This window comes from Pleurodeles waltl, chromosome 3_1, assembly GCF_031143425.1.
Source record: "Pleurodeles waltl isolate 20211129_DDA chromosome 3_1, aPleWal1.hap1.20221129, whole genome shotgun sequence".
Taxonomy (NCBI): Eukaryota; Metazoa; Chordata; class Amphibia; order Caudata; family Salamandridae; genus Pleurodeles; species Pleurodeles waltl.
The window spans coordinates 35,684,757-35,711,113 of NC_090440.1; the positions used below are offsets into that span (position 1 = coordinate 35,684,757).

The 26,357-nt window shown below is 44.2% G+C and overlaps 1 protein-coding gene across 3 annotated transcripts in view; it reads right to left on the reverse strand.

The window, feature by feature from the left end:
• Positions 1–26,357, reverse strand: part of PRDM11 (PR/SET domain 11) — a 230,238-nt gene that overhangs the window by 44,468 nt on the left and 159,413 nt on the right. For all 3 annotated transcript variants that reach the window (XM_069221784.1, XM_069221785.1, XM_069221783.1), the window contains one exon: positions 864–1,051. In XM_069221784.1, the coding sequence (XP_069077885.1) occupies positions 864–1,051 (188 nt within the window). The remainder of the gene's footprint in view (positions 1–863; positions 1,052–26,357) is intronic.

A 26,357-nucleotide genomic window follows, 5' to 3' on the forward strand; every position in this document is an offset into this window, starting at 1 on the left:
AAGAACCCAACAATGTGACTTAGAGGTTTTTATCAACAGAGAGGTTGTAGCCTGGTGAAAGACCCTCACTGTTATATGTACCCAAGGTACTCTTTATGCCCTACAGTCATATCGTCCTGATGCCCCTTCCTGGACACGGGCATTACATGCAATTCAAAAACTTGAAAACAGAAACATAGTTGCTACTGTGTAAACAAAATTATTCTTGCAAGTGATCTCAGTGAAATCCCTTAACCATATTTTAGTATGGGAAAAACTATCAGATTTCAGAAACAGTGTTTTTAATCCTACCGTACTGTGACTGATGATGGCCTGACGCCTTTAAGAAGTAGACAGAAGACAGTGATTTGCCTGTCAACATATATATGGCATTTTAAAAGAACAATCTTTAAAATATAGCAATGTTGGTTTTCTGATCTCTTCCACATCTAGGTCAGGGAGTCTGGCCTACTGCTGTTCCAGTCAATAGGGCAAGCCTCTGGCTTACTAATGTGGTTAAAATTAGTAATGCAGAGACAGTGTAGGTCAGTGCCACAACAAAGACTTTGATTTATCCATTAAAGAGGCACTCATCAGTCAAACACATGTTAAACATACTTTTATCTGACCACAATAAATACAGCCAATATTACAGGCCTCTTCCATGTAACAGAATTGACTAATTTGTCTTGCTGCACTCATGAAGCCTCAGTGTTGTGCACTGTACAACCAATACTGCTGTAATGTTTCTGCTACTTCAAGCAATAGAAGCTGGAGGAAGGAGGCAGCAACTGGACACGTCTGAGAAAAGAGTTAACTGGCTGATAGGCATAGATCAGAGTGAAACAAAAAAGAGTTTGAGCAAAGGTCGGTGTCGGGCTTACCTCTAGTTAGGTTTCGGTTGATTGTCTCTTGGGATATGCTATGAAGCCGTTTCATGTAGTCCTCACTGTACCACACACGCAGCCTTTCCCCAGGCTGGATATCCCGGCATGCACGGAAGTAAATCTTCTCGCTGTGCTGGAAGGCCATGAGGTTCTGTTCTCTCTCCTCGCGGGATATGATCACATACCTGCAAAGAGCGTGTGCAAGGATCAGACAAGCCTGTCAGCACACAACCACTGACACTGCACCATGGTTCTGGGATCTTTAAAGCATTCTCTTGTGACTGACTCTTGGTGTGAGGCTATTTAGTATTTATTATGAAAGTCTCACACATCTCCTTGAAGTCACCGCTGTTGTCTCGTTAGGACACGCTCTAACTGTCGCTCAGTGGAACGTACTTCATCCAAGCAAAAGTGGTGGAACCTCTACAGTCACATTCTGGAATGCAATACTATTTCAACTATACAAATACAAGAAGCATATGGTACAGAAATATACTAACAACAATAAGAAGAAAATACTACTAAGGTAAAGGGCATGAATAAATAGGAGACAGAAAACTATAAACTCTGGAGGAGACAATTACCTTACAGGAAACCATAAAATGAGAACAATATATGAAGGTGCCAAGCATACAGGCATACGTGTATTGACAAACTTCAAGCTTAAAGTCTAAGCACATTATCTCAGTTTCCATAGTACATGTGTTTCATGAGTGGACCTGCGTGGGAAACTCTTATAAGGTTTGATAAACCTCTAGGATTGGGCATTGTAACATTGTTAGATGGCAGGGTCGACTCTCCATCTACTCCTGGCATTGTAACATTGGTAGACAGCAGTATCAATTCCCCAGCTAATTTTTTTTGCTCATGTCATCCTTTACCTTCACCATTTTACCAACATTCCACCAGTGTCCCTCCTATACTCTAATGGCATTGCCACAAACTTTTTCCACTGTTACAGGTTCACCAATACTAGCATCCCCCTTTTATTTCTTTTTTTTTTTTTTTTTACAAAAGTAGGTTTATTAATTCGGACAACATTTCCAACTTGAAAAGTTATAAGTTTGGTGGATTTCTTATAATCATATCGTTCTTTAAGTTTCCTCTGTTCCACTTGTTTGAGCATAGCATTTTTATCTCACTTGTGGGTAATTATTTTGGAACAGTTTTGGATAATGAAGCAGGATAAAGAATACATGTAGATTTACGACCTCTTACTAGTTCAAGGAGAGATTCCTAGGTGAGAGAGTGAGGGGTGGTACAATAGAACCACAACATGGATTTCATGGCTTCCTACATATTACTTCCATTGTCCTTTGCCCACTTGATAATTCAATCACAAACCAATTCATCCTTTCTACCAAACCATTTGTCTGTGGATGATAGAATGAACTCTTAAGATGTTTCACCCCTGATTCTTTCATGAAAACTTTCATATCATTGTTGACAAACAGAACTTCATTATCGGAGATGATGATAAATTTGGGGAAACACTCTCTCATAAATATGTCGTTCAAAAATAAAATGCTGTAATAAGACATTAGGCATGGTAAAAAAAAATGGACCTCTGGCCATTTGCTGTGGTAATCCATCAGTACAAAAGCATAACATTGATGGTGGGATAAAAAACTGAAAGGTCCCTCCATGTTAATGTCTATTTTGACCCGTGGTTTTTCAGGTATTATGAAAGGTTGTAAGGGCAGAGTCGCTACCTTGAGCCCTTTTGCCACTTCGCTACATACCACACAGCCCTTAACCACCATATCTATGTCTTTACCCACAGAAAGCCATCAATAATGGTCATTAATCTTTTTTTCTTTGTCATGGTGGAACCTAAATGACCCTCATGGGTGCTGTTTATTAATAAGGGGTCTATAGTACTAGGAGGAACACATTTACCACACCTCATCCCAACATATGGTTGAACTTCGGAACATACATTCCTTTCCTTGGGACATCCATTCACTATGAATTCCCTGACCTGCACCAATACTATATCGTCATTACTAGCCTTATTCCAATCACACTCCTTTACTCTCTATAACATCCACCAGTGCTACAAAATGGTCTTTCCTATCGTCTTCCAGGTCCACTGAGTCCTGGTCACACACAGCAACATTTTCCTTGTCACACACTGAAGTTAAATACTTTCCAGGCAAGGAAAATGTTACAAAGTCATACTGCAACAATTTGGAGGTAAGGCAGGTTATATGAGGGGTGGTGCATCTGAACTTGTCCCCACTTAGGATATGAATGAGCGGCTTGAGGTCTGTGTGAATGATGAACCTCTTACCCCCAAAATAACTCCTGAAATTTCCACTTGCCCAGTAGCACACAAGAGCTCTTTTTCTATGACTGAGTAGTTTAGTTTGGGTTCAAAGAGCACACCAGTAGCATAGCTAACGGTAACTTCCCCTTCCGTAGAGCTCTGACTTAAAACGGTCCCCAGTCCATATTTACTGGCATCCACCGTAATGATACATGTTAGGCTCGGGTCATAAGCCTTGAGAGCTTTGGCGTTCGTCATTTCAGCTATGACCAAATTGAACGTTTCTTGGGAGTTTGATGCCAGCTGAACGGTACATTATTTTTTAGCATGTTGGTGAGAGTTTTCATCTTGGTAGCTTACCCTAGTATAAATCTGGCATAAATTTGGCACAAGCCAATAAAAGATCCTAACCTGTTCTTAGGACTGGGATATTCCACACCAGCTCTGACCAATCGGGGACTACCATCGTTAGCAGAAATGCTATGTCCCAGGAACACAATATTTCTTTCCAGAATTTGCACTTCTCTTTCTTTATCACCACACCGACTTTGTCAAAAATCAGTAAAACCTCTTGGATTACTTTGACATGCTCCTCGAAGCACTTAACAAAAACTAACACATCATCTTGAAAGACAAGAACTCCATGAACCTTCCCTAACAATTGTAACATAATGCTCTGAAAGACGGAAGCAGCAGACGCCAGTCCAAATGGCATTCTGCAAAATTGAAACAAGCCAAAAGGTGAGTTGAACGCTGTGTAATGGCTAAAAAACTAAATTACTAATATAACCTGTAGGTGACCTAGAAAATCCATACCAGTAGCTTTTCTTCATGAAGTCTTTATTTGCTACTGTACTAGTACTTTTTCAGAATGTCATCCTTAGGAGTATGGTTTTAGGTCGCATGCGCAAGCACTTTGACCAGTTGTAAGTATTGTGAGGTTTTAACCATGCCCATAACTTTCATTGCTGATGGGTTTGCCCTTTCAAAAATCTCTTGCTGTCATTGGTAAATGCTTTACGTTTGTTTCGCCTTGGGGCAGTTTTATTCCGGCCTTGCAGACTGACCCTGTTACATGGATTATTGCATGATTGCCAATATACTTCAGCGTGGGCAAACTACTTTTTTTTTTTTGTCTGTGCTCCGTGGCTGCCATGTTGCTCACAGCGTAAACTTGATTGGCGGTATTGGTGCGCTGCTGACATTGTTTACACTGTTACCTTATAAGAGTCATTTAATTTTTGCTTTTGGCTTTTGTTTGTGTGATCTGTGGGTTACCGGATTACCTTCTCAGATAATGCATGGTAAATATTAAATACATGAGTAATTGTTTTTTATTAGTGCTAGCACTTCCAGGGGTGGGAGGCTGGCCTCCTATGTTGTGTCCCCCCAAAAAAAAAAAAACACTGTGTAGGGCAGTGGTTCCCAACCTGTGGTCTGGGGACCCCTGGGGGTCTGCAAAGCCTTCTCAGGGGGTCCGCGAGAGCCTAGAAAATTAAAAAGTATTAACAAATATTGACAAATTAGGTCCCCAGCTTCCAGTAATGACTCAGGTGGGGGTCCCCGTATTCCAATGATGATTCAGTGGGGGTCCCTGGGTTCCATTAATGTTAAAGTGGGGGTCCACAGAAATCAAAAAGTTGGGAACCACTGGTGTAGGGGGTCTGGGCAACCACACATAGGTTTACAGGGGTAAAAACTAGACCACCTAATGCTCTAATTTTTATGGTAGCTTGGTCGAACAGTTAGGCTAATGCTGGAGAAGTGCAAAGCATTTGTTGTACTCACAGTATCAAAAAATGAGGCACACACTCAAAAGAATAACTTGAGGCCAATTTACAAAATACTTCAGATTTTTATAAAAAATGTTAAAACCATGATCACTTAAATCGGGTAAGTACTTTTTAAGTTATGAATTTTGAAAGTTTAAAAATTTCTCAGTTCTGTGCGCAATTATGCACCATAGGAACCAACGGAGAAATGCTTCAAAAATGTATATGAAATCAAGCAGTGCGTATACCAATGTCTCCTTGTAAAGGTATGTTGAGGTCGTCCGTGGGCCCTGTGGACCTGCTGGAGAAGTTCGGGCGGCTCCCAGTTTTAGCGGGAGCAGTTGCAGAAGGTTGTTGGAGCTGGGGGCAAGGCCACTGCAGTGGATCACTTGGAAAAGCAGTGCACAGATGGACTTCAAGGTGAGTCCGGTGGGTCCCCTTTGACTGTTGAGGTCGCAAGGGGTGGGGTACCTTTAGGGCACAGCTGGATCTTTGGTGCAGGGTACAGGGCGCTTGGGTGCAGAGCGAATCGGTGGGCGAGGAGCTGTGCGCAAAGGTGCCCTTGGAAGCAGGAGGTAGGTCGTGTTGAGGGTCGCTTGCAGGTCACCTGCTGTTTTCTAGAATCCCTCAACTGAGGCATTGTCCTGGTCTTTTTTCAGTTCAGAATGGACTGTTGTTCTGGGTGTCTGATGTTAGGTGACCAGTCCGTTGGGTCGAGTTTGGTCCGGCTGTAACATCCTGTTCTTTGGTCAGCAGCAATTCAGTGAAGTGGACTTCACTGCTCTTCTGGTCTTTGTTGCAGGAGAGTGATACCTTCACTCCGGAGGGAGATCTTTGGCAATTTTCAGAAGTGTGGAGGTCCTCTGGGGGTTTGTAGAGTCTGTCCAAAGTGCGTGCAACCCCTCAGAGGCGATTGGTGAGTCCTGAGTGCAGGAGGGAAGGTTTGGTGCATTTTCTTGGTGCAGCAGGACTTCAGTTCTCGAGACCTGGGCCTTCTTTGTTGTTGGTCTTCTTGTGTCCTTGGAATCTGAATTTCTGGCCTAGAGGTGCCCACTAAATACTGTATTTAGTGAGCATTTAGGGGAGTACCTAGTAGTGACCAATGGGTCATCTACCTTAGGGTGGCTATACCCACTTAGTGACCACTTCCTGTGGGCAGAGGGCACTTCCCTATACTTGGTTGGCTATTTTCCTTCCATGCAAGATAGAGGAAAATTAAATGGAGGGATCACCTCGCATGCAACACGTTAGTAGTGGTACAAGCTGAGGCTGATCACCCCTCCCGTGGGTTTTCCTACCATTGTTCCCACAAAAGCAGGGAGTTTGCAACGGGGGTCATCTGCTGCTAACAGCAGACTTTATTGTCCAGTTTGAAGGGCGCAAGCCCTGTGAAGCTCACTAGAAGGGCAGTGCACATTCCAGCAGGGGAATGTGTGATAGCATCTCTACACAGGAAGGGCTTTGTTCTGGGACCCAGAGAGCAGGATCTTTCACCCCAGGGATCCAGAATCTTGTCTGGTGGTGGCAGACTGGTTGTGACCGGCCAGCAACCATGCCAGGGTAGATAGCTTTTGCAGGGGGAACCTCTCAGATGACCCCATGTACATTTTGTAATAAATCCAATACTGGTACCAGTTTGGATTTATTATTATGAGTTGTTTGATACCAAACAACCCAGGGTTCAGAGTGGCCATCATGTAGGTGTGAAATTCGTACTGACCAGAGTCCAGCACATGCTTTTAAAATGGCTGCTCTGTTCACTTACTATGTCCCAGGTTTGGCAAGGACACAGAAGGGGCATACTGCTCATGCATCTATGCCCACACATACAATATAGTGCACCTTGCCTTAGGGCTAAGAAGGCCTGCCGCTGGGGGGACTTACCTATTGCATGCAGTGTATAGTGGACAGGGCACACAGGCTGTGCGCCATGTCGAGTTTGGATTTTAGGATTGCATCAGAACACTCAGCTTGCATTGGCAGTGCTAGGTGCATCTGAATGCATGGCCCTAGAGGATGACACAATCTGTGCTGCTGCCCTTACGGGCCTACCCTTACTATGCCATGCCCTGGGTATCTACGTACCATTTACTAGGGACTTATATTGGCAGCTAAAGGTGTTGCCAATTGTGCCAATGCATCATAACAATTTCAGGGAAAGAGATCTGGCCCAGGGAACCTGGTTAGCAGAGGCCATGGGCACTAAAAAGCTTTGAGACTACATCAAATACCAGGCAAGAACTGTGGGCTCACCATGACAAAAGAAGGCTTTTTTTCACACTAAGCACATCGGAAAGAATTTTCTTTCCAGGTCCTGAGGTGTGTTGAAAGCACCGTCGCCCGTCATGCTCGGGTAAGCTGTAGGTGGGTGTCATTGGGCCCAGTGTGTGGAATTAGGTCTCCGTGGAGGCAGAAGCAGGGGGTTGACCAATTAATGTGGCAAAAAAAGTCCAGTTATGCATTTACAATGCTAATAGCTCCATCTCAAGTAAATGTGAGACCTATTGCATTTCAAATACTTGTTCTGAAGTAACAGTGATTTGCTTCTGCTCTCTGAATGGGGCTCAGTTGCTTCAAGATTCTGGGACCCCACATACCCACTGATCTGCCGCCATGTTTCAGTGTTCTGAAGTACCAATGTTGGATAACATGCAAGATAACCCATCCTAGGTTACTTGTAGGGGTAAAGACACGAGTTTGTTCCAACTGTCCTATGCGCTGGTATAGGGAATCTTCACTTTTCTTGATTTTTGTAGAATTTTCATTACAGCAATTTGTGCACATTCACGACCTTTGGCTACTGCTTAGAGTGAGGTGTTAACACTTAATATATTGCCAACATCTACAGCCTTTCATGCGCTGTAGAATATACAGGATAGGCCGATTCATTCAGATGTATGAAATCTGCAATATAAAAGATGCCCTGTGTTGCAATCTGGCATTACCAGCACATATTGACAACTGCACTGCGTGATATTGCAGGCATGGTAGTCCCTGCTTGTCCTTCACTGCATGTGCTCTGAGACATCGCGAACACAACACTCCCATAGCAATGCAGATTGGTTACGTGTTTGAAATGCTGCGTGTCTTGCATTCTGCTCATGCATAGTAAGTGAGTACATACTCCGCAACAGAGTATGCTGTTTTGGTGTCTGCGGTGCTAGACAGTTATACCATGGTTTCTTATCCAACTATATTTTAAATTAACTGTGAACAAGGCATAGCTTATTATGTTTTAAAGCAGGCGTTTGTTGTGTTTTTCCATCTGTTCATATTTTTATGCTTGAACTCAAACACTGCACGTTCCGCATTCAGCTCCACTCCCTGGAAGTTTACTGTTGCCGGAGAATCGCATTTTCATGCAATAAAAACAAGACAGTGCATATCAGCCATGGCTGGCTCATTCCTTTGTTGCATGTCCTATAAAGCACTACAGACCATCCATTAGCTCACTATGGTTGCACCCCTGCTCTACAGTACTGCACAGAAGTCACCGATGGTTTATTCTATATTAATTCAATTACTATAAAATACCTAATCCAGCCATGTGCTGTTTATTCTTGGTCCATGCATACACTGCAAGATAATGCTGGTCAGACATGCATCACTAATCACATTTTCACATGTGCGTAGAAGAACAATGGTGACCTCATAGGTAAAGTTACTTTACACATGAACTGCAGGGTCCTGAGGTCAAGCCATTTATCATGTATATTTGCATGCATGTGCTGTACCATATAATTGACCGGTCACATATTTCATCAAGGCAGGGAGTGCAGGTGTAGTGACCACAGCAGATCCTCAGGCCTAGGGGTGCAGTGGGAGTGAAGGTGTAGTGTGTATATCAGATCCTCAGGACTGGGAGTGCAGGTGTTTTGCTTACATCAGATCCTCAGGCCTTTTAGTGCAGGTGTAGTGCGTACAGCAGATTCTTTGGACTAGAAGAGCAGGTGTAGTGCGTACCGCAGATTCTTTGGACTAGAAGAGCAGGTGTAGTGCATAGAGCAGATCCTCCAGGCCTGGAGTGCTTGTGTGGTGCATACAGCAGATCCTCAGGGCTGGCAGTGTAGGTGTACTGCGTACAGCAGGAGTGCAGGTGTAGTTCGTATAGCAGAATCTCAAGACTGGGAGTGCAGGTGTAGTGGTTACAGCAGATCAACAGCACAGGGAGTGGAGGTGTAGTGCACAAAGCAGATCCTCAGGGCTAGGAGTGCAGGTGTACTGCGTAAAGCAGACCCTCAGGGCTGGGAGTGCAGGTATACTGTGTACAGCAGGAATGCAGGTGTAGTTTGTATAGCAGAATCTCAGGACTGGGAGTGCAGGTGTAGTGCTTACAGCAGATCATCAGTGCTGGGAGTGCAGATGTACTGCGTACAGGGAGTGCAGAATTATTAGGCAAATGAGTATTTTGACCACATCATCCTCTTTATGCATGTTGTCTTACTCCAAGCTGTATAGGCTCGAAAGCCTACTACCAATTAAGCATATTAGGTGATGTGCATCTCTGTAATGAGAAGGGGTGTGGTCTAATGACATCAACACCCTATATCAGGTGTGCATAATTATTAGGCAACTTCCTTTCCTTTGGCAAAATGGGTCAAAAGAAGGACTTGACAGGCTCAGAAAAGTCAAAAATAGTGAGATATCTTGCAGAGGGATGCAGCACTCTTAAAATTGCAAAGCTTCTGAAGCGTGATCATCGAACAATCAAGCGTTTCATTCAAAATAGTCAACAGGGTCGCAAGAAGCGTGTGGAAAAACCAAGGCGCAAAATAACTGCCCATGAACTGAGAAAAGTCAAGCGTGCAGCTGCCACGATGCCACTTGCCACCAGTTTGGCCATATTTCAGAGCTGCAACATCACTGGAGTGCCCAAAAGCACAAGGTGTGCAATACTCAGAGACATGGCCAAGGTAAGAAAGGCTGAAAGACGACCACCACTGAACAAGACACACAAGCTGAAATGTCAAGACTGGGCCAAGAAATATCTCAAGACTGATTTTTCTAAGGTTTTATGGACTGATGAAATGAGAGTGAGTCTTGATGGGCCAGATGGATGGGCCCGTGGCTGGATTGGTAAAGGGCAGAGAGCTCCAGTCCGACTCAGACGCCAGCAAGGTGGAGGTGGAGTACTGGTTTGGGCTGGTATCATCAAAGATGAGCTTGGGGGGCCTTTTCGGGTTGAGGATGGAGTCAAGCTCAACTCCCAGTCCTACTGCCAGTTCCTGGAAGACACCTTCTTCAAGCAGTGGTACAGGAAGAAGTCTGCATCCTTCAAGAAAAACATGATTTTCATGCAGGACAATGCTCCATCACACGCGTCCAAGTACTCCACAGCGTGGCTGGCAAGAAAGGGTATAAAAGAAGGAAATCTAATGACATGGCCTCCTTGTTCACCTGATCTGAACCCCATTGAGAACCTGTGGTCCATCATCAAATGTGAGATTTACAAGGAGGGAAAACAGTACACCTCTCTGAACAGTGTCTGGGAGGCTGTGGTTGCTGCTGCACGCAATGTTGATGGTGAACAGATCAAAACACTGACAGAATCCATGGATGGCAGGCTTTTGAGTGTCCTTGCAAAGAAAGGTGGCTATATTGGTCACTGATTTGTTTTTGTTTTGTTTTTGAATGTCAGAAATGTATATTTGTGAATGTTGAGATGTTATATTGGTTTCACTGGTAATAATAAATAATTGAAATGGGTATATATTTGTTTTTTGTTAAGTTGCCTAATAATTATGCACAGTAATAGTCACCTGCACACACAGATATCCCCCTAACATAGCTAAAACTAAAAACAAACTAAAAACTACTTCCAAAAATATTCAGCTTTGATATTAATGAGTTTTTTGGGTTCATTGAGAACATGGTTGTTGTTCAATAATAAAATTAATCCTCAAAAATACAACTTGCCTAATAATTCTGAACTCCCTGTATAGCAAACCCTCACGGGTGGGGGTGCCCATGTACTGCAGATTCACAGAGCTGGAATTGCAGGGGTAGTGAATACAGCAGATCCTCAAGGCAGGGAGTGTAGTTAGAGTGTAAATCAGATCCTCAGGGCTGAGAATGCAGACATAGAGTACAAACCCTGGGGGCTGTGAGTGTAGGTGCATAAATTAGCCAATTGTTTTTGCAGTGCAGGCAACCGAGTGGACCATGAGTACAGGTGTGTAGTAAATGTCTGCAGGTCTGGCGTTGTAGGTTTCTAGAGAAGATCCCTAGTGCTCGCAGTGCAAAGCAGTAGGCTACAATATACTGTGCACACCATTAGGATGGAACATCAGGCATAAAGCGCAGATCCCCAGTAGTGGGAGTAGAAGGGGTATAAGCAGATGCTTGAGACGGAGTGCAGGTGTATAGTGAAGAAATCAATGTTAGGAGCTGACGTGTCCAACGCAAACCTGAGGACTGGAAGTCAAACAGTATTGGTATACAGTACAGTACAGAAGTGTAGCTCGTTGATTTGCCTGTTACATACAACTCTGTGTCTTCCATCTGTGTAAGTTCATATGTTCTCTTTTTGGCTTCTCCAGGGTTTGTGGTCCTCCAGTGTTTGCAACATATGTACTGAATGTGTACAATCAAAAGGCTGCCCCACCCCAAAGCCATGCAAGGATTTGCAAATGAAAAAAGTTCTCAACACTTTTCACTCCTAGAATGTGTTTCTGAATACTTTGCTGTAGTGGTGTCAGTGAACATGTTACTTATATGTAACTATAGCTTTGTAACTCGTCTATTGCTATGTAATATCCCCCTACCTGATTGTTGGTACAGCTTCAACAGTCTGGCTGACCCCACCTATGTACCATGTTCAAATCACCACTCAAGTAAAGAAGATGATTTTCCAAGCCCTGCAACAAGCTGGTGGGAAAATGCACAGCTCACAAGTCTACAGTAGGTTAACGGTGGAAAAAATCTTTAATTCACATGAAAGTCTATTAGAAAAATTATCAAATGTTTTAAAATGTATTGGTGATGCTAGGTCTATAAACCACCCACAGCCGCCATCAAACATTTGTTGCACAGATCTGGCATAAAAGCTTCCACATGGTTTTAGTATTTTTCTGTCAAAATTAAAGATTCAGCAGCTGACATTCTAATACGAAACAAAGGTATTATTGGTTAAACAATTCAGCACAGGCTTTCTACCATCAATCTTGCACCAACATTCATCCCGCTCCAAAACACTTAAGGCCTGATTTTAATCCTGGTGGAGGGAATACTCTGTTACAACGTGACAGACATCCCATCTGCACTATTACGATCCCCATAGGCTATGATGGGTCCGTAATGAAGTGGACAGGATCACGTTTGTGATGAAGTAACCCCCACCAGGATCTAAATCAGGCCTTTAATCTGGTTTTATCTCCTGGATTGGCGGTTCAATTTTATTTTACTCTCTGTGGCTCACTGACCTACTTTTTGGCATTTTCAGGTTCATTCAGCAATAGACCTTTAGACTGCTGAGATTCCTGGAGCTTGCCGTTCCTCCACATCTCCATGATCTAGCCCTCAAAGCATCACATGAAAGCAGGAGTCGATAGTTTCAGCATGAGGAGAGAACTGTCCATCTCCCTACGCTCTGCAGACCACCACAAAGAACCACAAAAGCTGGAGAAGACTTAGACATTTCTATGCACTATTTCCTCTGTCTGCCTGCCTCGCCAGGACCAGTAGAGCCTGGCTGCAGAGGGAGATGGGTGAGTAGGGGGGTTCCAAGGAGCCAGTTTTATCACTGTGCGGGAGGGCAGGAGGACACACAGCAGGACCATGGTCCCCCACCACTGTGAATGCCCGGTCCGATTTCTGGAGCTGCCCTGTGATACAGATTGGGATAGAACTAGTGTTCATCTCTGGTTTGGGTACTCTTCAGCCACAAGGAAACCAGTAAAAAATGTAAAAAAGAAAAAAAGAAAAAAAAACTTCGGGCACAATATGGCATAAAAAGGGGATTGCCATTTTTCAACTTGAATCAATTTTGAACCAAAAGCCAAAACCTCTGTTATAAGCTGCCAGTAGTGTAGCGCACAATTAAATAGGAAAGTTGGACTCCTAGTGCACATTGTAGCATTTGACGGTGTGGGAAGTAGCGGGTGACATCCCTGCCTGCCTCTAACCATCTACTCAAGTATGAAGGCAGGCAGGGATCTGAGGTGCGGTTGTCATTGTCTCTGCTGATAAGAGCTATTTAAAGTAATTTAAAAATGTGTTACGTCCCCATCTGGCCTTTATATTTGGTGTGTGCCCAAAGCCAGCCAGTATAAGCAACAGCAAGCCAACAACACTGAGGACAAGCCAGTGGAGAAGGAGTATGATCGAATTCCACGATGCATGCAAGCAAATTTTGGTCTGTTATGCAACTTTCATTTGTGTTGCAGACACACCATGCATAAACACAATGTAACACCAAACCTCACAACTATTTTACAAACTCAGGGGCTTATGTCAAATCACTTGTTCTATCAATCCCCACCCCCGACCCACTATGAGGCAAAGAATTTTATCAGAAGTCACAAAAAAAAAAAAAAAACACATACCCTCCTCCTCCTACGACAGCAAGGCAGCATATACATTCCACCCAACACTACCACAGAGGACATTGAGATATTTGCACTCCCAGCCCTCTGGTTTAAGGCGTTTCCCAAGACTGCCAAGATTCCTGTCTTTCCAAACATTTTGATTAGAAAACTGCAGGAATCTGAATCACCACTGACAATTCTCCCACTGACAGACTCCAAGATCTGGCCCATGTCGGATAGCTGTGAAAAGCCTAAATACAGCATCGATCCTAACAAAACCATTCTGTGACCAAACTTCATGGACCCTCATATCAGTGATGCACCTTTTCAATAAAGATCTAGCACATTCACCACAAAGTAGTGCTGCAATTTGAATAATTCTCTTGATGCAACAGTACATTCAGTCTCACTACACACGGCAAACTTGAAGTTTGTCTTTTATAGACATGGTCAACTTGTATAATGAAAATTAATGCAAATCAGGGGAAATTAAACAACTTGGTAAAGTGGGCCAAAGACAAGGTCACAAATGCAGATTCTAATGGCTCCTTCTCCTACATACTTGACAAGCAGTCTACATTGCCTGCCCATGTCTGACTAACAGTACCGGAAATACAGGGTCCACCAAAACAACCCAACTTCAAATGACTCAGAAGCAAATGATAACGATGAACAATGTGCCTAAAATCACTTGTTTCTCGCCCACCAATAAGCTCACAGAGGGAAAAAAATAAGAAAAGATTAAAGATATTCAATTAAAGAAGTTGGAAAACAGGACAATAATCATCCCTGAAATCTCAAAGTATTTCAAATAGTTGACTCCCATAAAAGAAAAAAAAAACAACGCAGCCATGTATGTCTGCACAACAGGCACAGGGGTTAACACAATGATAAATGAATGCTCAAACGTGTGCTGGTACAGGTTCTTATAGAGCAGAGGAATCATCACTAGCCTTCACCAATGTTAATAGTAACAAACATAACCTATGAACCAGGACCTTCTGAATGCTGCTAGTTAACAAGACCCACACTTCAACCAATACAGTGTTAAGGGGTAATTCCAAAGTTACGTATTGGTCTCCAAAATGATCTATTGGCTTTATCAATGCTTTTTGTTGATGTTGTGCAGCATTGGCAAAAACGTAAGGCTTCCTGCAGATGGTATGTGCATCGCCAAATACTGAAGCAGAGGCATGCACCTATTCACATATGCGTGCATGCACCATCATGTGTGTGTGTCTAGTTAATATCAAGAGTGTCATTTGTTCTGGTTATTTGCAGATTCAAGATGGCGAATGCACAGGGAGGGGAGGTATTTGGTGAGGGAGAGAGCAGCACACAAGAGAGAGAGAGATAGAAAATGTGCACTCTCATGGAGTACTAAGAAATAATAGTTCCCTGAATATGACAAGTGAAAGAATACAAATCATCCAGTCAAAAGGATGATAAAGAGGCAATGCTCTAAGGGAGGGACAAACACAAGAAGAGGAAGCCTAGCAATCGAGTAAGAAGCAAGCAAATGTGAATGACAATAAAGCCAACAAATAGATGCAATGGGCGGGCTCTAAGCTAACTGTACGTTTTTGGTATAGCCCACTAAAGGCAAGACCTAAAAAGGATGCTACAGTCTAGACCAACATGAGAAAACAAAATACAAGAGGTTATACCAACTCCTTCACCAGGGGTTGATGGCAACTTGCCACCAGGTCTTGTGAACCCTCGCTCATACCCCCTGGTGCAATACAAAATATTTCAAGTATGAAACTGCAATGGACCTGAGACTCATGCCTAATTAAGTGCCACCTATCCACAATAATTCTACAGTAGGAATACTACTGCTGTGGCAACTCCAGGTCTTTATATATGGAACAAATCAAACTCTTAAAGGTCCTCTGAAACTGGTGCCACTTTCACAGTATACACATAGCCCTGGTGGCTTTGAAACATCCAGGAAACAGAGAATGTATAGTGTACACTGAGCTAATGCCGACCAACACTGATGTCAGCAACCGTATCACTTTGTGAACTGGTGAATCAGATTAATAAAGGCCGAGTTGGACAGGTATCTACATAGCACATCTGAAGCCTATCTACTGAGACTACATAAACTCACTCAAAAGTCAATGCAGTCAGTCTTGGGCGCAAAGGGCTCGAAGGCACCCAATATTACTGAAGTTCTCAATTAAATAATATATAGTAAACGTCCAAAAGAGTTAGTCACAGGCAGGTGAAGATGTCACACTACAAATGAACTCTCCCTGGCTATAATTTGATATCCACCTGCTCCTGAAGCATTAGAGTAAAACTGAAAGTGCAGGTCAAACCCACTCTGTGGCTTGGTTAAGTGAATTCATCACCCCAGCAACAGAGAATCCAGGCCATGCCTCAGGGGTCCTTTTATGTTCATAACACCCTCAGACATAATGCAGTAAAACTGGTCCTCAAACCTAAGTATTTACTGGTGGTAGTTATACCCCTTCTGTAAAGGGAGCAGATCCCTAATATTATGCAACATATACGTAAAGTCGTCCCTGACAAATGAAAAGGAGTTTATGTGCATTGTAACACAGTGAGCAGCTTAAAAGCCGAGCATGGATGCTGCCTACTAACACTCAATGGCGACTTCAATTTAAACGTTGTCCTCTGTGACAAGACCAAAGAATGGTTCTCTAAAGATAATACTTTCTGGAACAGCCAACTGAACTCTGTCTCGACCCAGAGAAGGGACAAATTAGGTGGAGAATTGCTGTACTTCGTACTCACCCTAGCTTTACAACCTCTAGATGGCAGCTGACCAACCCCCTTGCTACACACCCCTACCTCTCCCCAGAGGTATGCTGTGTTGGATTACTTACTCACAACACTAGAACGTTTCAACACAATTGTTGAATTCAAAATACTACGAACGTCAGGAAGTGATCGTAGTTCTCAATTGCTGTGAGTCCGCTATGCAAAACCAAGAATGGCTGCTACAGTCTCAGCACTGAAAACCTGAAGAAAGTGAAATGGTCCTTTAGGAAAAAGGACAGGCCTTGAAAAATCTAATCACTTGTTCACTTTGGCGAGTCATATTTTATTAGGTCGAGTTGTTTTTAGAACTTTTCTGAAAAGTTGGCAAAGAACATGTGTTCTATTCAGTCAGAAAGTGAAGGAGCAATACAGACGCCTTTAAATCTTGTTGTTGTCACATTTGCTCTGTGTGCAGAGACCAAGGTCAAAAGTCAGTTTGTCTTCTTAAAATTATTTTTCCTGCTGACTGCAGAGTTCCAGGATTTTGTAAAGTAAAATGTCTGACCTGCTGTACAAAGTGCGTAAAGTTAAAGGCTGTAATGTGTGAACAGGTGTGTACCCATCCCCTGACTATCAAGACTGTAGGAAACTGGTATCACATACTTTCATTTTGGCCCTGAAGTGAGGCTAATCTAGTGTGTGCTCAAAGTTTCCTGGATAATGGAAGATCCAGAATCTGACAAGGTGCACGAAGCGAGCCCTCATAATGGGCGTAAGACTACTGTTCATGCCCTGGGTGAATCGGGTAAAGCAGAGGTGGCAGCATACAGAGTTTTCGTGAATCAATATAGTAATCAGACCATTTTTTCTGCAGAGAGAGTCTACTGGACCCTCTCATGTTAAGATCCACTGTGCATGTGCATATCTAATGTGTTTTTGCAGTGGTAACAGAGAGAGTAGGAGTCTGTGTGTGGTATGTGTCTAAGTAATGGGACTGTTGGTATCCATTTTGGATGGCTCCTTAGTTTAGCATGCCACAAGATAGGCATGATGCAGCTTCCCCAGACAGTGGAAGTGTTTAGTGTGCATTCATGTGGCTGGATATCTAGAAAATGGCATGTAGGAGGATGGAGAAAGGCCCACCTTTAAAAATTCAATGAGGACCCTGGTAGCAAGGGGCTGCAGATTGGTTCCTTCTGAGTACTGCCATTTGGTAGATGGTTGGGGTGAGACCTCATTGCTAACTGCTGTGAGAGTTGTCACCCTTCTCAAAGGCTGTCTGGATAGCAACTAAAAAGTTGCATTTGCACAGAACTACCACAAACTGATTCTTAAACCTTAAACAGAGGATCCATATCCCCTGTCTGGTAAATGTGTATAGAAGTGGGATCCAAACCAAACCACTGTGTTCCATTTCCAAGTTCTTTATGATCAAGGAAGGGAGTGCTTTGATGAGTACTTCAGAGGCGGTGTCTGTATGTCTTCCAGAGTTAAGGGGGCATCACCGAGGTCTTCATAACTCGCTCCAGAAGCTGAAGGTCTGCTTAGCACCTAAAAAGCTGTCTGTTTCCCAAGAGAGGGATGAAGAGTGCTTGGACCTGCAGCAGGAGAGACTGTCTACCAGAAGGTAGAACATCTGTAAGTTGCTGACTGCCTCTGGGGGTGAAGCAGAAGTCAAACTATTTTATGAAGGACCTCCCAGTGAAGTTCCCAGAGTAGAAAAGGGACTGCATACAGAAATAAAGCTAGAAAAATAATCACCCCTGTTAGGCACCCTTGCAAGACCCAAAGGCTTTGTGCTGCTGTTGCCTTATTCCAATTATATGCAGCAGAAGATCTGCATGAAGTGGAAGCCCGATCCCTTTCCCCGAGTCCAGACCTGCCAAACAAGCACCTATATGATGCCAGCCCGGAGGCCGCAACCGTCCTTCATTGGAAAGCGTCGGATCCCAATCCAGTCAGAAAGATCCCTGCCAGTGGCACGTGACTGCAGGAACATGAGCTCATACCAGGGTCTCTTACAAAAAAAAAACTGAGCTAGACTCACTGACTGTGTTCTGCAGCAGGAACAATGACTGTTGGAGTAAGTTATTGTATTCTGTGCACCTGTGCCTACTCTATGCCTAAACCTGGGCAGAAGCCCACAGACACCACAGATCCTCCTAGAATGGGGAAAGGACGCCATAGAGGGCGCCTTCCTGGGAGTCAGCAATGGAATCACAACTCTGTAGCTAAGCCCCATTGAATTGGTGCAGTACTACGTTTCACTGTTTTACTAAAGTTGTTTATTTTTTCAGGACATCATTTAGGGTGCCAGTTACGACCACAGGCTTGCCCCTTGCAACTCTTGGCATTGCCCTCGCGATCCCTGGCATCAGAGGAAGCAGGGGCAGCCCATCAAATATGGAAGAAAACGGGTCCTCCAGCTGTTTAGATTTAGCACCTGGGAAATGGAAGGACTGCTGCTAATCGCATGCAACAACACAATGTTGTTGCCCAAAGGGGGAGGGGAAGTCGATGGGGATATAGGGTGGTGAAGCCTGCCGTGAAATGGATTTTATGTAAACAGATTGCCCTCCGCTTAAAAGAAGATTTATCTGGGAACTGTTAGGAGGATGATGGACGAGAAAAAGCAACAGAAGATCTAGCAGGAAAACACTAGGGAGGGGAATACAATAAATAAACGTTTACATGTTACCTACATTTAAGACTATAGCTGAAATCAAAATAAGAAAGACGGAAGCAATTTTTGGACCACTTAACTTGCAATGCAATGCACACAAAAAGCACAAGGTGATGGTTGCTAGGCCCATTCTGAAATCTGCTACCGCGGGTTCTTCACGGGAGGCGCAGGTGCATTTGTTACAGAATTGTTACAACGCAGGCAGACTCTCCGGTGGGCGTGCGCTGCTGTCTTCCAGGGGTCCTTTCTACCCTGCCTCTGTGCAGCCCGGCCAGTCAGGCACACAAGCGAGTTACAGATAATCCGAGCCTGCCCAGTGCCTTCCAAGGGCAGCCACAGATGCTGCTCATTGAGAGGATGACACTGTCTCGGCCTGGGACACAGGTAAATAAATAAGGGGGCATGTCAGGAAGGCACAAACTCAAGTCTACAAAACGCTGGTAATCTGTTAACCATGCGAGGCGGCTTGGAACCTCTGTGGCTTTATCCTGTATGGCCTCATTACAGGAGAGGAGCGCTTTATAGGTACAGATTGCTTTTTTAAACAGAGGTTCTTTACCAACCGTATGCGTTTTACCAGAGATTATTTATATAAAAGGTGATTCACCTGGTGCATGCTTTACAGTAGATGTACTTTACGGCGGAGGAATGCATTACAAAAGAACGGCATTTACAGAAAAAGAGTGCGTTATAAGACAGGTGCTTTACCAAAGGGAGGTGGGTGCCTTAGAGGAGAAGCCCGCTTTACACAAGAGGCATTACTACAGCAATAGTGCTTCTATACCGAGGTGATCCATAAGAGATGAACGCTTTAGAGCAGTGGTTCCCAACCTGCGGTCCCGGGACCCCGGGGGTCGGCGAAGCCTCCTCAGGGGGCCCGCGACTGCTTAGAACATTAAATACCATTAACAGATTAGGTCCCGAGCTTTCAGTAATGACCCATTGGGGGTGGGTGGTCCCCGAATTTCAATAATGATTCAGTGGCGGTCCCCGGGTTCCAGTACTGATAAAGTGAGGGTTCACCAAAGTCAAAAGGTTGGGAACCACTGCTTTAGAGAAGGTTGCTTACCAGCAGAGCCAGAAGGGTTTGTTTGACAGGTCACTGAGTAGGGGTTTGTTTTTACTCTTTGTGGGCCTGTTTCTACAGCTGATTTCCCTGATATTATCACTAGCATTACCTGCAGCAAATGAATGGACGCTTCCACACCTTACAAAATACATATACAGTGTGTCTTTACAAGTGCACAATTGCCCTAATTTTCAAACATGGGGCACTTTTTCAGCTATCTTGTTCGCCAATAGGGGCCACTTTTATTTTGGCTCCCAAGCCTATTTTTGGTCTCAGTCTGACCCTGAAATGCAGTACGTCAGGTGCTCTAGGTAGTAGAGAAGATGTGTGCTTTACAGAAAAGAGGTAGTTTACATAACGTGTTTTGCCAAACACAGAGAGAAATGGTTCCCCTGAAAGTGGTGCTTTACAGATGAGAAGTGCTATAAAGGGGTGGTGTACAATGGGGTAGGCAATGCTACAAAGGAAAATGTGTTTAAAAAGGCAGATTCTTTAAGCAAAAGGCTTTAAAAGGGAGGGTTGCATTGACCAGAGGATAGAGTTTGGAAGATGTGCATTACAGAGGACTGAGAGCTGCTTAAATGACTAAGAGCTGCTCTAAATGGACTCTGTGATGTAAAACATAGATGTTAATATCTCACAGTACTGTGAATGAACATTTAACCCAAAGATCAAAACACATACATTCAAAGTCCCTAACCCACTTGTTACAATTTGCAAGTAATGCTATCATATGGCAGGCTCGCTATATACTTTCTTTTGCTTCTTCTGTTTTTAGAGTGATCCCACACATCCCCTATTCACCCCTCACTATAAAGTGTTAGTTCTTCCAGTATGATTCTCTATTCCCCTAACCTTAAAATGTTGATAGCATAATGTTCTCATTTGAAATTAGAGGACAGTCTGTAGAAAGGATGTCAGTGAGTAGGGTCCTTATATTACCTGCTGTTTTAATAATCAAAACTTAACTTTTCCTGTGTGAGCTTGACTTTATAATCAGGTAACATAAAGGAGGGCACTTTCGCACCCACTTCGAGGTGCCTGTGGAAAAACGAATGCCTACCTGCTTGCAGAGGCTGCGTAGGAGAAATATGCGGGCCAAAGCCTATGTGGAGGCTTGAGTTGCCCAACTATCTGTGGCTAAAAAAAGGAGTGGCTGTGTGACACTGAGTAGTTAGTTTGTGCCACTTACAGCCACCTTGCTTCTCCTTTGTTGGTCAGAGGCATATTGCAACCAAGACTGAATGCTTTGCAATACACAGTTACTTGCTTAGAGTCATAGTTTCTCATCCACCTTAAAAGCAATAAAGAAACCACTGCTTTGTGGAGGGGACTGAAATGCTGTGCACTCTACTGGCTCAGTAAATGAAGCAAACTATTCCCCCCTCCTCTTTTCTTCCCCATCAGTTACCATTGTATGTTTATGAGTGATCACTGCTGTTCTTTCTGGCACCAAAAGAGTTTCTCTCTGTGTTTGGGCTAAAAAGTAGTACTCTTCCTAGGAGCTGGATTCAGACCACAGACCACGGCAGTGTGATTTTCCATTCTCTTAAAAGGCATCAAGACACTCGTAGCTCTCACCCTCCTCTCCATTCCCTCTCTGGAGGCCAACTTCAGTTTGCAATGTTTAACTATTTCCCTTTGTAACTAAAATATTTGATTATTATTCTTCACTCCTTGATAGAATTGCCATCACTGGAGGGCATGGTGTGCTGTGAGATCATTCCCTTAGTTATAAATGTCAGAGTCTTTGCCAAAATGTGTTGTAAAATGTAGCATGTTGCCACATTTTATTTTTTCAAACATTTCTTTGGCTGGTGATCCTGGCCAAACCTTACTTGCTCAGTTCTCCCACACAGCATGATGGCTTGATGTTACCTTGTTTCACAGATCAGATCCCCAGGCTAACTAAATTGTTAATTTAATTTATTAAATAACCTTGCGTTTATGGTTCATACTTAAATTGCACCTGATGCCACTTTCAGAGTAATGGTGTCTGGTGGTTCAGATTATTTATCTATCAGATTATTCAGATTATTTATTTATCAGGCTGCAGAGTAAAACGGATTGTGTAGTTAATGTGCCTACTGATGAAAAGTTCATGTTCATAGCCTACAAACGGATACACAAATAATTTTACGCACAATAGTACTAACCCTTGCAAATGACGTACTGGTATTATAGCCTCAGCCACACACAGTAGGTATGTGCTATGGGAGAGCTTTATGAATATATCAGTACAGACACATCCCACAACCTACAAATTGAGTTTGAAGTGCTTTATCAACATTTTGTGATTCTTGGGTGTACTGCAAATCAAGGCATATATGTACGGTAGAAGTTCAGTGGATCTTTCTATACTGACATATTTGTGTAGGGTGTAAATCATAATTAAGGTGCTTTTTAGGAGCCATGTGTTTGCAATGCAAATCTAGATGGATGCATTGCAAGAGTTTTGCATATGTCCCCTGCAGCCCCTCCCACCCACACACACACCCTACCTCCCTGAGAGCAATTGACTGCTTGCCCTTGGTACCCTGAGAGTTAAGTGTGGAAAGGGTGTATAGCCATAGTAGGACGGATCATAGGACACTAATGTTAACCTCAAGAACCACAGTTGGGGTCCAGTAGCCCTAATCTGCCTAGTATGAACTTATGGAAGCAATGTGCATTCCTTGGGCAATTGCACTGACATGAGACACTGCATCACTGAGAAGTTTTGGCACGCATTTTCAGACTTGCTGTAAAATTAAATTTTATTAAATAATTGTCCAACACAGAGTTTTGACAGAATTTCTGATGGTATCTGTTGCTAAATACTAGTCTTGTTTATAGAATCAATCACGTGAAATGAGCTGTGCTGTGAACACGCTACAAATCTTATTTGGCAATAATAAATAAATCTTTCTAACACCTTCGAAACAGCCCTGTTGGTTTTTTATGTTGTTTTTTTTTTAGTCAAAATGTTCTTATCATGCACTTGCACCCACCTGAAGCTCAACCCAACCAAGACCGAATACCTTTTATTTAACCAGAACCACAAAGAGGAAGCAGTAAAGCTGTCCGAATGATATGAACCTTGATGGCTTTGAACTACAACTTTCAATGAATGCCAAGCCTGTGTATTCACCCTAGCCACAAAAATCAACCTCAAGAAACAAATTGCCAAAAAACATCAATATTGCCCTAGTACCAGATCACTTTTCTAAAACAAGAGTGAAAGTGTTTTTTCCATAATACCACTTGAAGCCTGCGTATTCTTGCTTCTGGGCGGGGGCAACACTGCTTGTCAGCTACCACACTGGCATCCCTTAATGGCATCCTACAGACCACAGCACATCTCATACAGGACCTGGAGAAATATGATCACACTACCCCGTCTTGATGGAATCCAATGCCTCCCCTTGCTGGCCCACAACAGCTTCAAAACCAGCTTCAACATTTACAAAGCCATGATGAAGACTAATTCCCTGCTTATCCTGCAGACAAGCTCACCATCTCTGAGACAAGCTTACCATCTCCACTGGTGGTTTTGAGCACAGTCAGGACCCAATCAGAATGCAGACTCATAGGTGTAAGAAAGAAAAAAATCAAAGCAGCACAGTTTTTCCACCTGAGTTGAAGATGTGCCTCATTTGAGAACCCAATATCACAATGTATTAACAGTCTACAAACCATCTAGGTTTGCAAATATCACATACATACATACATACATATATGTCACACATTTTCTTACAGCAAGTGTAGGAGGCTGGCCTGGCTTGTAGTGAGTACCAAGGGGTACTTACACCTTGCACCAGGTCCAGGTATCCCTTATTAGTGTAGAGGGGTGTCTAGCAGCTTAGGCTGATAGAAAAGGTAGCTTAGCAGAGCAGCTTAGGCTGAATTAGGAGGCGTGTAAAGCTCCTACTATACCACTGGTGTCATATGCACAATATCATAAGAAAACACAATACACAGATATACTAAAAATAAAGGTACTTTATTTTTATGACAATATGCCAAAGTATCTCAGTGAGTATCCTCAGTATGAGGATAGCAAATATACACAAGATATATGTACACAATACCAAAATATGTAGTAATAGCAATAGAAAACAGTGCAAACAATGTATAGTCACAATAGAATGCAATGGGAGCACATAGGTATAGGGGCAACACAAACCATATACTCTAGAAGTGGAATGCGAACCACGAATGGACCCCAAACCTATGTGAGCTCGTAGAGGGTCGCTGGGACTGTAAGAAAACAGTGAGGGTTAGAAAAATAGCCCACCCCAAGACCCTGAAAAGTGGGTGCAAAGTGCACCTAAGTTCCCCAGAGAGCACAGAAGTTGTGATAGGGGAATTCTGCAAGGAAGACCAACACCAGCAATGCAACAACAATGGATTTCCTGACGAGAGTACCTTTGGAACAAGGGGACCAAGTCCAAGAGTCACGATCAAGTCGGGAGTGGGCAGATGCCCAGGAAATGCCAGCTGTGGGTGCAAAGAAGCTGCCACCGGATGGTAGAAGCTGTGGATTTTACAAGAACGACAAGGGCTAGAAACTTCCTCTTTGGAGGATGGATGTCCGACGTCGTGAAGAAGCTTGCAGAGGTGTTTCCGTGCAGAAAGACCGCAAACAAGCCTTGCTAGCTGCAAGGGTCGCGGTTAGGGTTTTTGGATGCTGCTGTGGCCCAGGAGGGACCAGGATGTCGCCAATTGCGTGAGGAGACAGAGGGGGCGTCCAGCAAGACAAAGAGCCCACTCAGAAGCAAGCAGCACCCGCAGAAGTGCCGGAACAGGCACTACGAAGTGGAGTGAACCGGAGCTCACCCGAAGTCACAAAGGAAGGTCCCACGACGCCGGAGGACAACTCAGGAGGTCGTGCACTGCAGGTTAGAGTGTCGGGGACCCAGGCTTGGCTGTGCACGAAGGAAATCCTGGAAGAGTGCACAGGAGCCGGAGCAGCTGCAAATCACGCGGTACCCAGCAATGCAGTCTAGCGTGGGGAGGCAAGGACTTACCTCCACCAAACTTGGACTGAAGAGTCACTGGACTGTGGGAGTCACTTGGACATGGTTGCTGAGTTCAAGGGACCTCGCTCGTCGTGCTGAGAGGAGACCCAGAGGACCGGTGATGCAGTTCTTTGGTGCCTGCGGTTGCAGGGAGAAGATTCCGTCGACCCACGGGAGATTTCTTCGGAGCTTCTAGTGCAGAGAGGAGGCAGACTACCCCCACAGCATGCACCACCAGGAAAACAGTTGAGAAGGCGGCCGGATCAGCGTTACAAGGTCGCAGTAGTCGTCTTTGCTACTTTGTTGCAGTTTTGCAGGCTTCCAGAGCAGTCAGCGGTCGATTCCTTGGCAGAAGGTGAAGAGAGAGATGCAGAGGAACTCTGATGAGCTCTTGCATTCGTTATTTAAAGAATTCCCCAAAGCAGAGACCCTAAATAGCCAGAAAAGGAGGTTTGGCTACTTAGGAGAGAGGATAGGCTAGCAACACCTGGAGGAGCCTATCAGAAGGAGTCTCTGACGTCACCTGCTCGCACTGGCCACTCAGAGCAGTCCAGTGTGCCAGCAGCACCTCTGTTTCCAAGATGGCAGAGGTCTTGAGCACACTGAAGGAGCTCTGGGGACCTCCCAGGGGAGGTGCAGGTCAGGGGAGTGGTCACTCCCCTTTCCTTTGTCCAGTTTCACGCCAGAGCAGGGCTGGGGGATCCCTGAACTGGTGTAGACTGGCTTATGCAGAAATGGGGACCATCTGTGCCCATGAAAGCATTTCCAGAGGCTGGAGGAGGCTACTCCTCCCCAGCCCTAATACCTTTTTCCAAAGGGTGAGGGTGTAACACCCTCTCTCTGAGGAAGTCCTTTGTTCTGCCTTCCTGGGCCAAGCCTGGCTGGACCCCAGGAGGGCAGAAACCTGTCTGAGGAGTTGGCAGCAGCAGCAGCTGCAGTGAAATCCCGGGAAAGGTAGTTTGGCAGTACCCGGGTCTGTGCTAGAGACTCGGGGGATCATGGAATTGTCTCCCGAATGGCATTGGGGTGACAATTCCATGATCTTAGACATGTTACATGGCCATGTTCGGAGTTACCATTGTGACGCTATACATATGTCGTGACATATGTGTAGTGCACGCGTGTAATGGTGTCCCCGCACTCACAAAGTCTGGGGAATTTGCCCTGAACAATGTGGGGGCACCTTGGCTAGTGTCAGGGTGCCCACACACTAAGTAACTTAGCACCCAACCTTTACTAAGTAAAGGTTAGACATATAGGTGACTTATAAGTTACTTAAGTGCAGTGGTAAATGGCTGTGAGATAACGTGGACGTTATTTCACTCAGGCTGCAGTGGCAGGCCTGTGTAAGAATTGTCAGAGCTCCCTATGGGTGGCAAAAGAAATGCTGCAGCCCATAGGGATCTCCTGGAACCCCAATACCCTGGGTACCTCAGTACCATA